Source organism: Penicillium macrosclerotiorum (assembly GCF_028827735.1).
Source record: "Penicillium macrosclerotiorum strain IBT 26536 chromosome Unknown utg000002l_segment0_segment0, whole genome shotgun sequence".
NCBI classification, from domain to species: Eukaryota; Fungi; Ascomycota; class Eurotiomycetes; order Eurotiales; family Aspergillaceae; genus Penicillium; species Penicillium macrosclerotiorum.
The window spans coordinates 1,136,707-1,151,392 of record NW_026643082.1 but is presented as its reverse complement, the minus strand read 5'-3'; the positions used below and the strand labels follow the sequence as shown (position 1 = coordinate 1,151,392).

Genomic DNA, 14,686 nt, shown 5'->3' with positions numbered 1-14,686 from the left:
CTCCTCCCCCTCTCCTCTTCGGCTCTACCCCTCGCTGCTGGCATTGACTTGTCTAGCAAAGAAGTTCGAAGACTCCGACACGCCTCTTCTCGCTGCTATCCCCCGCCTGTCTCAATTGAGTTTCGCCTCGCACCCGCCCATTGTTGGCTTTCGTGCTCATCAGCCCCAAACTCCACCATTAGCCACGTTACTGGACAGATCGTTTCAATTCTGATTCGAGTCGCCATATCATCTCGAGCCTTTGTGTCACTACCCGCTCTGTGCCTTCTTTCTCGAAACTTGCACAAACGTTGTGTGGCGGTGCCCCTGCTACGCTCGACGATCATCAGAGTCTGATTCATACTGATCGAACTGTGCATTTCTTCATTCGACCTCATTCTGGTGCTTTGTTAGATCAGAAACTGAGAAGAAGATTATCGACTGTCGTGGAACAGACTTGAAACTCTTTGTGTTCTTTTTGGTGGTTTTTATCCAGCAATTCGATCTCAAGATGGCGGCGCCTACGCAGCTTGCTTGTACGTCTATTCCTCTCATAACCATCGGTTTCCCTTGATGCGATTGATTGAGGCGATCCTCCCCAGTTGAGCACGCTATACTAGTTTGACAGCGGCTGACTCATTTCCAGACCGAACTCTCAAGGGAGTTGGCATCATGGATGCCGCCCCTGTTTATGAGCCTCTGTCGGGGTTTGTGAGGTAAGAATCTGCTTTCTTGTTGTTGAGTTTGATCATCGCTGACTTCGATCTCTTTGCTGCTCTAGGCCCGAAGGGAACATTCGTTGTAGCGCTTATTCGCCGTGCGGCCGCTATTATGCATGGGCTTCGCCTGAACAGTATGCTAGCTTATGACCCTCCCGCTTTTATATGAATGTCCAATTTAACCACAGCTTTTTATTTCTGCTACAGGGTCACCATTGTTGACGCCTCTGTGGGTCACACCGTCTCGACTATCCCCGCCGACAACGTGTTTGAGCTGGGCTTTTCTCCGCTGGGCACCTATGTGATCACTTGGCAACGGCCTTCCAAGGATGCTAATGGCGACGCTGTGAAGAACCTCAAGGTGTGGCGCACGGTCGATACCGGAGACGAGAATTCGGTCGTGGGCCAGTTCGTCCAGAAGTCGCAGACTGGCTGGAACCTGCAGTACACCCCCCGACGAGCGTCTCTGCGGGCGCGTTGTGACCAACGAGGTTCAGTTTTACCAGAGTGACAATCTGCAAACTGTCTGGAATAAGCTACGTGTGGAGGGTGTGGCGGATTTCGCTCTCTCGCCGGGACAGACCCATTCGCTTGCGGTGTTTGTTCCCGAGCGAAAGGGTCAACCCGCCCAAGTGAAGGTTTTTATTGTGCCACAATTCGGCGCTCCTGTCTCCCAGAAGAGCTTCTTCAAGGGTGACAAGGTTCAGCTGAAGTGGAACTCTTCCGGCACAACCCTCATCGTGCTTGCGCAGACCGAGGTCGACAAGACCGGTAAGAGCTACTATGGCGAGACTACTCTGTACCTACTCAGCGCTAGCGGCGCCTTTGACTCGCGGGTCGATCTTGGTATGTTGAATCTGATCTCACTTGGACGGGAATATGTGCCCTGACTGACTGTTTTCCCCTAATAGACAAGGAAGGACCCATTCACGACGTGAGTTGGAATCCCAACTCCAAGGAATTTGGTGTTGTGTACGGCTACATGCCCGCCAAGACTACCATCTTCAATATGCGCGGTGTACCGAAGCACACTTTCCCTCTGAGCCCGCGGAATACCATCATCTTTTCCCCCACGGGCGTTTTGTCCTAGTTGCCGGTTTCGGGAACTTGGCCGGTCAGATGGACATTTATGATATGGACAGGAACTATCATAAGATTACCACCGTCGAGGCCTCCAACGCCAGTGTGTGTAACTGGTCCCCCGACGGACAGTATATCCTGACTGCTACTACCAGCCCGCGCCTGCGTGTTGATAACGGCGTGCGCATCTGGCACGTTGGTGGTGGCCTCATGTATAACGAGGAAATGACTGAGCTGTACGATGTCACCTGGCGCCCCCAAAGCATCACCCAGCATCCGCTGGGCGATCCACTTGCCAAGCTGCCCGTGGCTCACCCCTCTGCCACCGCGTACCTGAGCACTCGTAAAGCTCCCGTCAAGCCTGCCGGTGCCTACCGCCCCCCGGTGCGCGTGGCCAGCTGACCCCGCTCGCGTTCAAGCGCGAGGACCAGGGCGGTGCCGCCTACGTTCGCGAGGGTGTGCCCGGTGCCGGCGTTGCTGGCCTGAATGGCTTCGGGAAGTCCCGTCGCCGTGATATCCCCGGTGCCGAGCCCGTTGAGGAGTATCTGCCCCCAGGTGCCGCGCCTGGTGGTGGCGTCGCCCTCCCTGGTGCCGACGAGAAGCTCTCCAAGTCCGCCGCCAAGAACAAGAAGAAGCGTGAGGCCGCCAAGAAGGCCCGCGAAGAGGGCGTCCCGGACAACGCGCCCCCGCCCAACGCGCCCACCGGCCCTAGCCCGGATCGCAACCGCGCACGCGGCAAGAACAACGGCACGCCCGTCAACGGCGCACCCAAGTCTGCTCCCGCTCCAGTGGCCGCCCCAGCCCCGGCTGTGGACCTTAACCCGACGGCTCAGGATAAGAAGATCCGTGGCCTGCTGAAGAAGATCCGGGCCATTGACGAGTTGAAGATGCGCCTTGCGGGTGGCGAGAAGCTGGAGGACACGCAGATGAAGAAGATCCAGACGGAAGACGCGGTCCGCAAGGAGCTCGAGGCGGTTGGGTTCAGTGGCTAAGCCCGCCTTGGCGCTGCTCTCTCTGCTTCCTGCTCTTCCGACTGGTCTTTTATCTTCTCGCATCGCGGTAGATCCGGAGTCTGTTTCATGGGTGTTGTTAAGTTGATATGCATTGATGTGTGCATCTATGTTCCCGCTCTACAATGGTGCATTGTATATTTGCATCATCTCGCGCGCGCTCTCTCTCCCACTCTTTCCTCATCCCGCCTATTATGTTCGCGAGAAAATAGAGAAAATGAACATCCAGATTGAAGCTATCAGATATTTAGTCTGCGTGTAGGAGAAGCAGGGGAGTTTCTATGCTCGTCTTATCAAGGACGGTAATCGTAACATGCTGGAGCATCGTCCTCGCTGCTGCATTTTGTCGCTTGAATGCATGTCCTGCGTAAGAAGATATAGGACCCAATAGAACCTCCGAAAGAGTCTCGATCGTGTATGCAAAGTAGAGTTTCTTTCCCAAGAATGAACCTAGTGGTACGCAAAAAAAAAAAAAAAAAAGCTCATATCCGTGGCCATAACTCATAATCCGCGTAAGAAAGACACAAGCCAGTAAACTCTTTTGCCCACCTCTCGAGTCTCAAATACCATTTATTCACTTACAATGCAAGTTCCCTACTCCTTGCTTACTCCGAATACTTATCTACAATCCCCGCCTCCCTCTCCCCTCTCGCTCGCTCCCAATTCGCCTCCCACCACCACACCCCAGGTTCATCCAGGCCCTTGATAGCCCGCAGCTCATGCTCCGGCTTGATCTCCTCATGCCACGGCTTCCGCGCAAAGATATAGTGTACGGCGCGGACCTCGTCGTCACGCCATATAGCGCTGTGCACGTCGGCCCAGCGCAATGTCTTCAGCGCGTTGTACACGTACGGCAGCGCCACCCACCGGCCCCGGAAGACGTCGGTCAGCAGCTCCTGGTCTGGAAAATCGTATGCCGAGATGCGGGCCGTGTCTTGCAGCGCGATGGTGATCTCCGCGTACGTATGGGCGGAGGGCACAATGACGAGGACACCACTATTGAGCATGCCGACGCCGGTAGAGGGCGCCGGGGCCGTAGTTTGCGCGACGCTGGGCACGGGGTGTTGGCTTGTGTAGGCGCAGTTTGCGGGGATCCTGGTCGGAGAGGGTGGTTAGTTCGGCGGCCATTATAGAATGTACGGGAGAAAAGAGCCTTCTCTGCTGGTCCGGACTCGAGCGCGCGATGAACACCCGCGATCCAGACAGATCTATTGAGAAAAAAATGGGAGTTGGAGAGGGCAGGGAAGTGGAGAGACATACCAGCTGTCGGGGTAATGCGGCTTTTTCATCGGATTGCAGGCGCACGCATGCGCCGCCGCAAAGACCTTTGTCCCCGCTCCGCGTGCTAGCACTTCCGGCGCATCTAGCTCCATCTCCATGAGCTCGTCCATGTTGCGGCGCACCAGGATATCACCGTCCAGCAGCACCACCCGCTCATACTCGGTCAGCGAGAACGCAACCAGCTTGGTCCAGGTCTCTATGAAGCGTGGGTCCTGCTCATACTCGCGTGTGGTGGCGGGGGTGACGTTCGGCACCCATTGCGTCGAAATGCCGCGGGCTTGGAGGACCTTGAGACCTTCGGTCGGGAAGGAGGAGGTGTAGAAAGCGACGAAAGGGTAGCGGGTGCCTCGAGCGGCGGGATTGGAGGTCGTGTCGGGAATGCCATCGTTCGGAGAGGTGGGCGAGGCGGGGAAATTGGTGGATGAGTCTGGTCGCGGGTTGTGGAGGGAATGGTGGAGGGTTAGGAGGCCCGGCAAGTAGTCCAGATTCGTAATAAGCGAGGCCCATACTGATGTAGGGAGAGCATGGTTAGTTTGAGGGCGGAAGACATGGTGTATGTAGTGTCTTTCATAGCTCATGAGCGGATGGGGCTATGTGTGGCTACTCACCCCGCTTCGGGCGGACGGGCGACTCCATGGAGACCTTCAGCTGCGGCCTGAAAGGTGCTGATGCAGAAGGTAGGGATGATGCATTGAACTGAGAACGGGAAAGGAAAGAGAAAGGAAACAAATGGATGACTGATGAACTTGGATTGTGGAACCGGTTTCGAGTTGCCAATCGGCCAAATGGCGTTCGGAGACTCGATCGCGCCATGGGCCTCTTCCGGCCGGCCTGCAGGCACTGCCCTACCAAAACTAACTTGCAGAACTTAGTGTCCCATCGGAGCCAATTAAAGGCACCATATCTGATTTCGGCCATTTTCTCATCCTGGTCAGCACGCCCGCCGATGTAGAGCTTGTCCAAGGACAGATCGGGATTCGCGATGGTCATTTAAAGAAGACAGGAGGCCCGAGAATCAAATACGGGCGCAGCGACAAGATGTCGCTCAGAGACGCAATGGTCCATGGCTGAAGTGCAAGCACTTCGTGAATGATGGTTTTTGATATATCGCATCCGATACAGAGCTTATTCACTTCGGACGAAGGAATTTCAAGGCATGGATCTCGCCTTGCGCTCCACCTTGCAGCGCGAATGGGTTTGGGTCCAGGGACCCCTAAGGTAGACGGGAATGAATAAAAATAGTTAGTAAACTGGAGAAAGGAATTGGAAGAAATTCATCGTTGGAGCATGGGTATCATCTATTGTCGAAGCCGATACTCAAGTAAAGATGCGCGTCCGCTTCACAGGACTGCCCATGCGTAGAGCTCCGGTCCCGTTCGCCATGCCGTTTAACAGCCGGCCCATTCCTTCCACATCCAGCTCGCCTCGTTGCAGCATCATCTGGTCAGCTTCGGCCGCAGTTTCCTGTTTGATCGCGTGTGCTACAGCAGCAGTACCCTCCTCGGACTCAGCTAGGCGGGGGGCAATGATCATGATGTGATGCTCCGCCGCCACAAGCACGTCAAATGGTTGAGACTCCGCAGCTCTGGAACCACGAACAGGGGCGGGAAGGTGACCGATAGCCTGGAAATTCTCGCCCATCAAATTCACATCCTGGAACGGCGTCACACGACACCGGTTCGAGGCATCAAACGTGCCAGTGGCACGCACCGCATTGCGCCAGAGAGAAAGCAAACTCGGAATAACAGCGCTGTGACGACCATGTCGCACCAGAATGGACTCATCAGGAAGGGTGTCGCTTAAAGAGTTGGTTTGTAGCACTGAGATTTGCCCACGGAGAGAGGGACTCGCGGCGTTCATGGACCCCTTGAGGAGCGTATCCTCCCGAACACGTTTTGTCGACGGCGTCATGGGGGCAAATCGTGGTCGATGCTCAGCGTCAGACTGGGTGTTGGTAGGGGGAGCCACAATACGTCCGCTAACAGCATATGTGGTTAATGAGCCCCCAGTCACACCCTGCACGCTGGACTGGCGATGCAGCGGACCCTTCGCGGTTCCAGGACCAGCGCCTTCAATATCCCAAACACCCCATTCGCCATCTTCCAAAAGAATCATAATGGCTCGACCACCAAGAACCCAGTCGGCATCAACAATAGTCTTTCGTCGCGTAAGCCCCGTAGAACCCTGCTCAAAGCCGGGGTACAAGCTGATGAGCCATCGACCCTCACTGTCAACGGTATCATGGGGCTCTTGCGGGATCGAAGCCCGACGCGCAGTCTTGGACAATTTCTGAACAGAGAAGCATGAATATACCTTTACACAACCGCTGTGAAACGCAACAAGTAGATTTGAATGACGGATTGAGGGATATGTGGACGGGTTGAATGCAATTCTTTGAGCTGGTGCAGCCAGTGCTCGGCGCTGAGAGACGATATCCTCTTCAGATAGGCGATATACGGTGCCCTTGCCAGAGGAATCCTCTCGGATTGGAATGCGATGGAGCAAGAGAACACCGGATCCTTCGGCCGAGTGTGTCGCAATGAGCAGATCCCATTTTTCCGACCTCCCGACACGGCTGCGAGATTTGCCATGATCCTCCTCTTCCGTATCCTGGCAGGTGAACGTAAGTGACACACCTCGTGGAATGTCTTGGTGGGTGACACCTCCGTTGATCATGACCGTCTGAATCTCCCAGCTGTGGAAGTCGGTTTGTGCAGGGTGGGGAGGAACGATTGGTATGGTCACGATTCGCGTCGAAAGATCTGAGCAGACAGCCGACACCACGATCATGTTCCTAGCAATAGGGGGGAAAGGATCAAGAGATGACCGCGCTGCGTCCGGATGAACACGCGGGACCGCAAGGTCAAGGATTCGACTTCCCAAAGGGATATCGATTTGTCGCAAGACCGCTTCAAACGGAAAAGCAGGGTCAACCTCAGTTTCCTCTCCCAGGAACTCATATGTAGGCTCTTGCACTATTGGTGGTTCCTCGACGGCCTCTTCTTCATCGGAGTCAATGATCATCACTGAGTCGCCTCCGCTATTCGCGGCATTCTTCTGCTGTGCCACCGGTTCGGGCACTTTTAGTTCCGAGAAGTGTCTCCCTCCCCTCCATATCACTTTCAATCCAGTGTCATAGCCATAAATAATGATCGAAGAGCCGTTGGGAGCTCGCAGCGGGTACCCTTTGGCTGCATGGATGCGATGGGGAAGTCGATAGCTAGAGGGCACAGATATCGTATTAGCTCCCAAAGCCCGGTCGCAGGGGGGTATAAGAAAGAAAATCCCTTACCTCAATTGTAGACCATCTTCTCTGGACCGCACAAGCGGGTTTGTGGGAAATGAAGGCATACCGTTGGTCGTCTGAGCTGTTCGAGTGCGAAAGCTCTGAGCACAGGCGCCACACGGCACCACAGGGGATAATCAACAAGCTCGATCTCAATGGCCCAAGATGATCAGTAAGATGTCGCAAATCAGTTCGAGCCGGAAAGAAGGATTTGCACGGGGTTTAGGGGAGATGAGGTGGCGGTGGTGGTTGGAGGAAGACGGAAGGTTGTTTTGGTCGGAAGCAAAAGTAAGTCGGGCAGGTCGATCCGTCCGCGTTCCAGCGCGCGTCCTCCAACATTCAACATTGCAACTCACACCCGCTTCAACATGGCTCCTTGGCAGAGCGACCTGGACTAAATTCGATTTTGACAATGGAAACGGCTCGTCTAACAGCCTGGGCCGTCATAAGTTTGAACGTGACGGCGCACTAGGATCGCTACCTTAGCTGTTAATCATCCCACCATGGCAACAACTCGCTCACTCGGCCTCCACGAAGCCGCGGCCGTCTCTTACCTGATTACTGAAGGAATTCTTCCGCCTGATCCACCCGAGAATCAGTACAAGTGGAAAACATGCGTGGATGAGAACGGTTTGACAGGTCCAGTGGACGACGAGCTAGTATGGACGAAGCATTGCGTGGTCTGGTCTCGCGCAGGGATGGTGAGGCGAGTCTTTCGACTTGATCCAGAGAAAGAAGAGATTCGATTTGCTCTATTCACTCAGTTTGCAGCTGGGCAGGTCAAGCGTTCTGGTCATGAAACTACGGGAGATGCACCTTCGAATCGATCTGGCATGGCTGGAGCTGTACCCAATTCGCGAACAAAAGAAAGAAAGCGATACGGGAAGGATTCGACAATACCCAACTTGGCCTCTACATTGGATCTGCATGGAGATTCAAAGACCGCAGTGGTTGCTCAGCAAGTCCATGAGAAGCTCTCTCGGGCCTTGGTTGTGGTCCTCAAATCCCAGGCGCACATCTTTTTCGTTGCAGGGAACAGCCATACAATCCCTCTTCCTTTTGAAGTGGACTCTGTCTTTGCAACCCCTCGTGGACTTGTATTTCAGAGAAAGGTTCCCGACGACAAGACGGAACCCCAAATACAAAATGCACCCCCGAACTCTTTTATGACCAGCTCCTTCTTCGACCCCGGCGCCTCATTAAATATACCACCAGCTCCAAGCAAGGGAAACCGAAAGTCTCTGAAGCTGTCTTCTTTGCAGACCTCGGCGTGGGCCCCGAATTCCAATCCTAACTCAGACCTTCCTCGGGTCTTCTCACTTATTGACCCTCACTCAGAAATGGGACTAGTCGTGACATCGCAACCATCTCAAATATTCCAGAGCAGTGTGGGAAGCTCTGCCAAACGAAGGCCATCGGGGCTAGAGGGACTGGACCCGGCCGATGAGATTGTATACATTTCTCCCAGAGATGAGCTCTCAAACTCAGGGCGAGCCCAGACAGACCGTCCTCTGATTCTTGTCGTGACTATGAACACAGGAACCGGACTGTATACGGTCTGGACTGCGCGTTACAGAGACGATGATAGCGAAGGCTCCACCAAGGAGAAGAACCGTCGTCACACTGAAGGGAGTCGGTCCAAGCGACGGAGCTCACACTTTGGATTGGCGACTGGTGCGACTACTCCAGCCGCCCGGCCTTCAGTAGCGCGCGAAAGCTTCGGGCCATGGACAGAGAACCGGAATACATCGCAGCAGCTTGAGAATAGAAATGACAGCGAGGATGATCTAGCATCAAGAGTTGCACAAGATTTTGGCGATGTCGGGGTGCCTCTCAAAACATCAAGACGAGTTAGCTCGCTACTTGCGCGAACCGATCTTGCCACAAGTCAAGACCGGATTGCGTTCTCAGATCTTGCCACTGGCAGCCAATCAAGCACTGTGCCTCATGGTGGGTTTCGGCAATCTATCGGGGCTACCAGCACCCGGGGGAGCTTTGGTTTCAATCCCCGTAGCTCTCTACCTCCTGCAACAGGGTCTGTGTATAGTACGGCAGGCAGCTTCGTGGACGCGCCAGTCGACAGATTACTCGAGGAACTAAACAGCGATGTTCTTTCCGAAGGATTTGAGAACATCGCCCTTCGCGAATCAGCATCAGGTCTACCGGAGGAACTGCTGCTCTCCAAAGTTGAGAGCTTCTCTGCTAGGTTTTCGGGAAACTTCCGTGGTTCTACTCAGCAAGCAAAATCCAGTCAGTTGCAAATATGCACTCTATCCTCTTCCGCCTATGGAAGTGCGCTCAACGGAAACGCAAGCTTTGTGGCGGTCTGTATCGTGGACCAGGAATCTCAAAACATGACTATCATGAACTTGAGAGCGGAACGAGTGGCAGTATCAAAAAGCCGAGCGGCTAAAAAGACTAAAAGACCAGATATGCGCCCATTGTTAGTTCATGCAACAGGTGTTCAGCATGTACCAAACGTATGGGATGCATGTAAAGTCACCGACGGTGATATTTCCCGTATTCTTACTTTGAGCGTCCTGGAGAATGGACAACGTGAGTTGTCGCTGCAAACTCTCTGGGGGAGTCCAGCGAAGGTTGCAATTCCCAACCCATTACAGTTATATGAGCCCCATGGAGTTTCAGCCAACAAGTTCGTGAGTCGTTCGAGAGAAAGCGGCGTCAACCGCGTTATGGCAGATCCAGATCTCGTGTTTCACGCTTTCGATCATAGCTGCTCGAAAGGAAAAGTCGATTTAGTGGATTCCGAGAGGCAGCGTCATCGACTGCAGATCCACATGGAGCCTCGCAATGATCTCGTCAAGAAAGTTCTCCAAATCTGCAAATTTGTTCTGCGCGATACTGAGAAAGCCGGAGATGGTATCCTAGTGGGTTGGTGGGAGACTATGAAATGGCTTCAAGGCAAAGAAGAAATTGAGAATGAGATTGAGTGGACTGCTATGGTCATCGTCTTGTTTTCTCTGGCGATCCCATTCATCAAGCAACCTCAAACAGCCCAAACACCAGCCAAGCGAACTCGTCGGAAAAAAGGTCTTCTCCGGTCAAGCAGTGGTAGCTATATCGATTTGGATAGCTGGGAAGCCATGCTCGATTTGGAATCCGGATCATCTGGAGTTGCGGCACCATGGATGACAGGAAGTGCATGGGGGTGGATCGTTGAACAAGATGCGATTGCAGATCTTGCAGCTCGCGGAGTAACTCGGACTCCGAAGACTGACCAGCCTAATTCAAGCCGAACAACATATCGCTGCAATCCATACATTCTCCGCTGTGTGTCTCTAAGTCGTGAATTCCTCCAGAGCTCCCAAGGCGTTCGGGCTTCTGGTCGTGATGGCTACCTGCCGATTTCTGGTGCATTTGCTGAGAATACAAGATGCACGGCACTAGGCACTATCCTTGTTGGTCTTCACTTGTTGCGAGAGGAACAGAAGCTTTCCACTTCAGACAGTGAAGAATCACGATGTCCCCTTGGACTTCTCACCCCTGTCCTCGCGCAGCTTGGTGGCTGGTTAGGTTGGCAATCCTGGGACTGGAAGCAAAGCGCTTATTTTGGCACTGAGATGGCGAGTATTGAACGTTGGCAGTTTGAAGAAACTCGCATTACTCTCCTCAATGTCCCCGGTGAACCTTTCTCGCCCCCGTCGATCTTTGCTTTCATCATGAATGCTGCACGCCAGGCACCGTCGCCATTCCTCACACTCCTCGATATTGTCAGCGCGCCAGATGCAGCTCCTAGAAAGGGCCATATGTGGCAAGAGTGCTTCAGCATAACTCCGAGAACGTTGGCTTTAAATGGTTTCCTTGCCGACGTGCACCGTGTCTCGGCGCCGCTTGAAAAAATGAAGCTCCTCCATCGCTGGGGCCTCACAAAAAGTATCATTGACACATTCCCTGAAGGTGTCAGCGCCCCGCTCTATGAGACAGTGATGCAATGCCAAATTGAAGCATCAACGAGCTGGGATGCAATCCTCCTAGAACTGATCGATCGAGAGGATCTTTACCTGTCAATTAATCCTACTCAAGCTCATTTATTTGCAACACCGCAGCCGCCCGTGGTCTCCCATGATGCCATACGTGATTTCCGTAATATCAGCAGCTCTGCTTTGGAGATTGATGCCATTAATGCCTTCGAAGCCTCTGCAGAAGCTGACCGTTTCTCTGTGACCAGACTTGTGTTCCGAGAGGACAAGCGTTTCTTGGAGGCGGCACGTCTCTTAAACCAGTCGAAAGCGCCTGTGGCAGACTGCGTACCCGAGCCTGATTGGACAGATTCTGATCTGTTCGAAGCCCAAAAGGAACTCGTGCAGCTTGTATCCTTCCGCACATTGTCTACTCCAGCTGGTCGGGCCATGCTCTCTTTCAGTGGGCGTCTACCTCTGCTCACTGAGAAATTACCAATCCCTTCCTTCTCGCTACAGTGTATTATGAAGCCATCAAATGTCACTGTGAGCGCGGATAGAAGCGCGTTCACCGAGGAAAAAGTCTGCTGGGCATTCTTTCATAATGGTGTTTCTACTGGTCTAGCAATCTCCAAAGCGTCTAAAGGGATTGATACATCATGGATCTTATTCAATAAGCCTCAAGAGCTCACTAATCGGCATGCCGGGTTTCTTCTTGCCCTCGGTCTGAACGGTCACCTCAAGTCTTTGGCCAAGTGGGTAGCTTTCAAGTACCTGACTCCGAAGCATACCATGACCTCCATTGGTCTGTTGCTCGGACTTTCTGCATCCTACACAGGTACCATGGACACGCTCATCACGCGCTTGCTGTCGGTTCATGTAACCCGGATGCTGCCACCTGGAGCAGCAGAGCTTAATTTATCACCATTGACCCAGACAGCAGGTATTATGGGGATTGGCCTGCTCTACTGCGGCTCTCAGCACCGGCGAATGAGTGAAGTTATGCTCTCTGAAATTGAGAACGTTGATCAGGACGAGTCATCCACCTCGCATGAAGACTTACGGGATGAAGGTTACCGTCTAGCAGCCGGTTTTGCTCTGGGCTTCATCAACTTGGGCAAGGGCAAGGATTTAAGAGGCATGCGCGACATGCATATCGTTGAACGCTTGTTGGCAATCGCCGTGGGTACCAAGAACGTTGGCCTCGCCCATGTACTTGATCGTGCGACTGCAGGCGCGACAATTGCGATAGCTATCATTTTTATGAAGACCAACGATGCGGTCCTGGCCCAAAAGATTGATATTCCTGACACTACTGTGCGCTTCGACTACGTTCGCCCGGATCTTTTCCTTCTTCGCACACTCGCAAGGCATCTCATCATGTGGGATCGCATTGAGCCCAATTTTGACTGGGTTAACGCAAGCTTACCGAAGGTATACCAGCGACGAGCCCGACTCGCAGGCATCTGTCAGCTTCGTAGTGAGGACATGCCATTTTTCAACATTATTGCCGGTCTCTGTTTTGCGCTTGGTCTTCGCTATGCTGGCTCTGGGCAAACACAAGCCCGGGACCTATTGCTGTTCTATCTGGATCAATTTATCCGCATCTCGCGACTTCCAGCGGCGAATTACGACGCCAAGCTCACGCGCAACTCCGTTCGAAACTGTCAAGATGTCGTCTCCCTATCGGCGGCGGCTGTCATGGCTGGTACTGGTGACCTCGCTTTGTTCCGACGTTTGCGCTCGCTTCATGGCAGACTGGATCCCGACACACCATATGGTAGTCATATGGCTGCCCATATGGCCATTGGAATGCTGTTCCTAGGCGGCGGCAGTCATACCCTCAGCACATCCGACCTAGCTGTTGCCTCTCTCCTCTGTGCCTTCTATCCTATCTTCCCCACCACCGTTTTGGACAACAAGTGTCACCTCCAGGCCTTCCGCCATCTCTGGGTCCTTGCTGCCGAGCCTCGTTGTCTTGTACCACGAGACCTCGACACGCGACGTCCGATCTCTATGCCCATCACCATCACCTCCCAAAGCGGCTTGGCGCGCACCATCAACGCTCCGTGTCTTCTTCCTGATCCCAGTAGCATTTCCCGCATTGAAATCCGCGGCCCGGACCATTGGCCCCTCGTTCTGGACTTCAGCCAAGATGACGCACTCCGTAATAAGTTCCGCCAAGGCGACCCATCTGTTTATCTCCGCCGCAAAGCAACCTACAGCCCTTCCGGTGCCTCGACCTCCATCTTCGCCTCCACGCTAACAGGTCTCAGTGAAGCGCAAGATATTCTTCCTGGCACTGCGGTTGCAGCTGCGAACCCAGCCAAAGGTCTTCCTCCATCTGCATGGCCCAATCGCGCTGCCCTCCTTTCCGGCCCTCTATCCACAGTGACAACTCCATCTCAATCCTCATGGGACTGGATATTCAATCTCCCTTCTCTTCGTGGCTTAGACATTCGCGAACGTTCCCTCGTCCTCCCGTCATCCTTTCCAACCCCAAACCCTCGTATCAGTACACAACTCCCTACCGCTCCACCGTGGCTTCGCACCTCCGCGGTTGATGCCCGACTTACTCTGTCCCACACAGTCCGCAATGTCGTCCAATCCACGCGCGGCCGAGGTGCCGATCCTGATGCAGTACGGGATCAACTATGGCAGCTTCGTCTTCTGTTTGACTGGCTCGATCGCGTACAGTCTGAGGACGACTCTATTCACGCTTCCAATCATGCACAACCGCAACTTCAAGAGTCCGGGCTGTGGCTGAGGAGGGATTTCGTGGAGGAGGCGCGGTGGCAGATCTGGGGCGTCCAGGTCGAGGACCAAGGCCAGAATGCTGATGTCGGGACTTGAAGATGCATGTTTGCATTCAACTGGGCGAGAGCCGATGTTTTCTCCTTTGCAATGGGTGTGTTGGCTTATTTCCTCATTCAAGGCTTCACACAAGCTTATGTTACCATTTCGGGGCCCCAATGGTGCTACCGCGATAACATTTGATATTTTGTATTATATGATCTCCATAATGTGATGATTCATGTCCATTCATTCCAAGTATTTTTTCTTCTTTACCTCTGGTTGAGAGGCTCGGCTTGGTTCGTAGGTTAATTTCCTCCTCTTTTCACGTATACCGGAAATCGACCATGGGTTTACCTTGATGCGACCAACTAAGATGCCTTTAGGTATTACGTCTTCTAGTTAGCTAAAATCGCCGAGAGTGAACTCTTTCCATCACAAAAATAAGGCGTTCCTCGAATCGAGACGTAGATCAAGGTCCGAATCTCAAGTTAAAAATTGTGATATTATAGTTCTACAGCAGCGACTTCCCTGCCGACACTCTCGAGCCGCATTCATCAAAACGGAAGATTGGTTTGGTGAGGTAAGTGTTTGTCTTTATAATTTCAATTTAGTTAA

General features: G+C 53.3%; 4 protein-coding genes across 4 annotated transcripts; 2 read left to right on the top strand and 2 right to left on the bottom strand.

Annotated features, from left to right (window-relative positions):
- Nucleotides 1–490: 490 nt before the first annotated feature.
- Nucleotides 491–2,770, top strand: N7462_001556 (translation initiation factor 2A; the record flags this gene model as incomplete). The annotated part of the gene is made up of 8 exons (XM_057073282.1): nt 491–515; nt 626–695; nt 761–832; nt 906–1,106; nt 1,144–1,544; nt 1,610–1,781; nt 1,841–2,162; nt 2,210–2,770. The coding sequence occupies 8 exons, from the start codon at nt 491–493 to the stop codon at nt 2,768–2,770; spliced, it is 1,824 nt and encodes a 607-aa protein (XP_056936923.1).
- A 623-nt stretch (nt 2,771–3,393) lies between these two features.
- On the bottom strand, nt 3,394–4,705 carry N7462_001555 (Glycosyl transferase family 8; the record flags this gene model as incomplete). Its single annotated transcript, XM_057073281.1, has 3 exons — nt 3,394–3,883; nt 4,049–4,577; nt 4,678–4,705. 3 exons carry the CDS (start codon nt 4,703–4,705, stop codon nt 3,394–3,396), a joined length of 1,047 nt encoding a protein of 348 aa, XP_056936922.1.
- A 681-nt stretch (nt 4,706–5,386) lies between these two features.
- Nucleotides 5,387–7,420, bottom strand: N7462_001554 (uncharacterized protein; the record flags this gene model as incomplete). The annotated part of the gene is made up of 2 exons (XM_057073280.1): nt 5,387–7,289; nt 7,362–7,420. The coding sequence occupies 2 exons, from the start codon at nt 7,418–7,420 to the stop codon at nt 5,387–5,389; spliced, it is 1,962 nt and encodes a 653-aa protein (XP_056936921.1).
- A 438-nt stretch (nt 7,421–7,858) lies between these two features.
- On the top strand, nt 7,859–14,128 carry N7462_001553 (anaphase promoting complex subunit 1; the record flags this gene model as incomplete). The annotated part of the gene is made up of 1 exon (XM_057073279.1): nt 7,859–14,128. The coding sequence occupies one exon, from the start codon at nt 7,859–7,861 to the stop codon at nt 14,126–14,128; it is 6,270 nt and encodes a 2,089-aa protein (XP_056936920.1).
- Between the last annotated feature and the right edge of the window lie 558 nt (nt 14,129–14,686).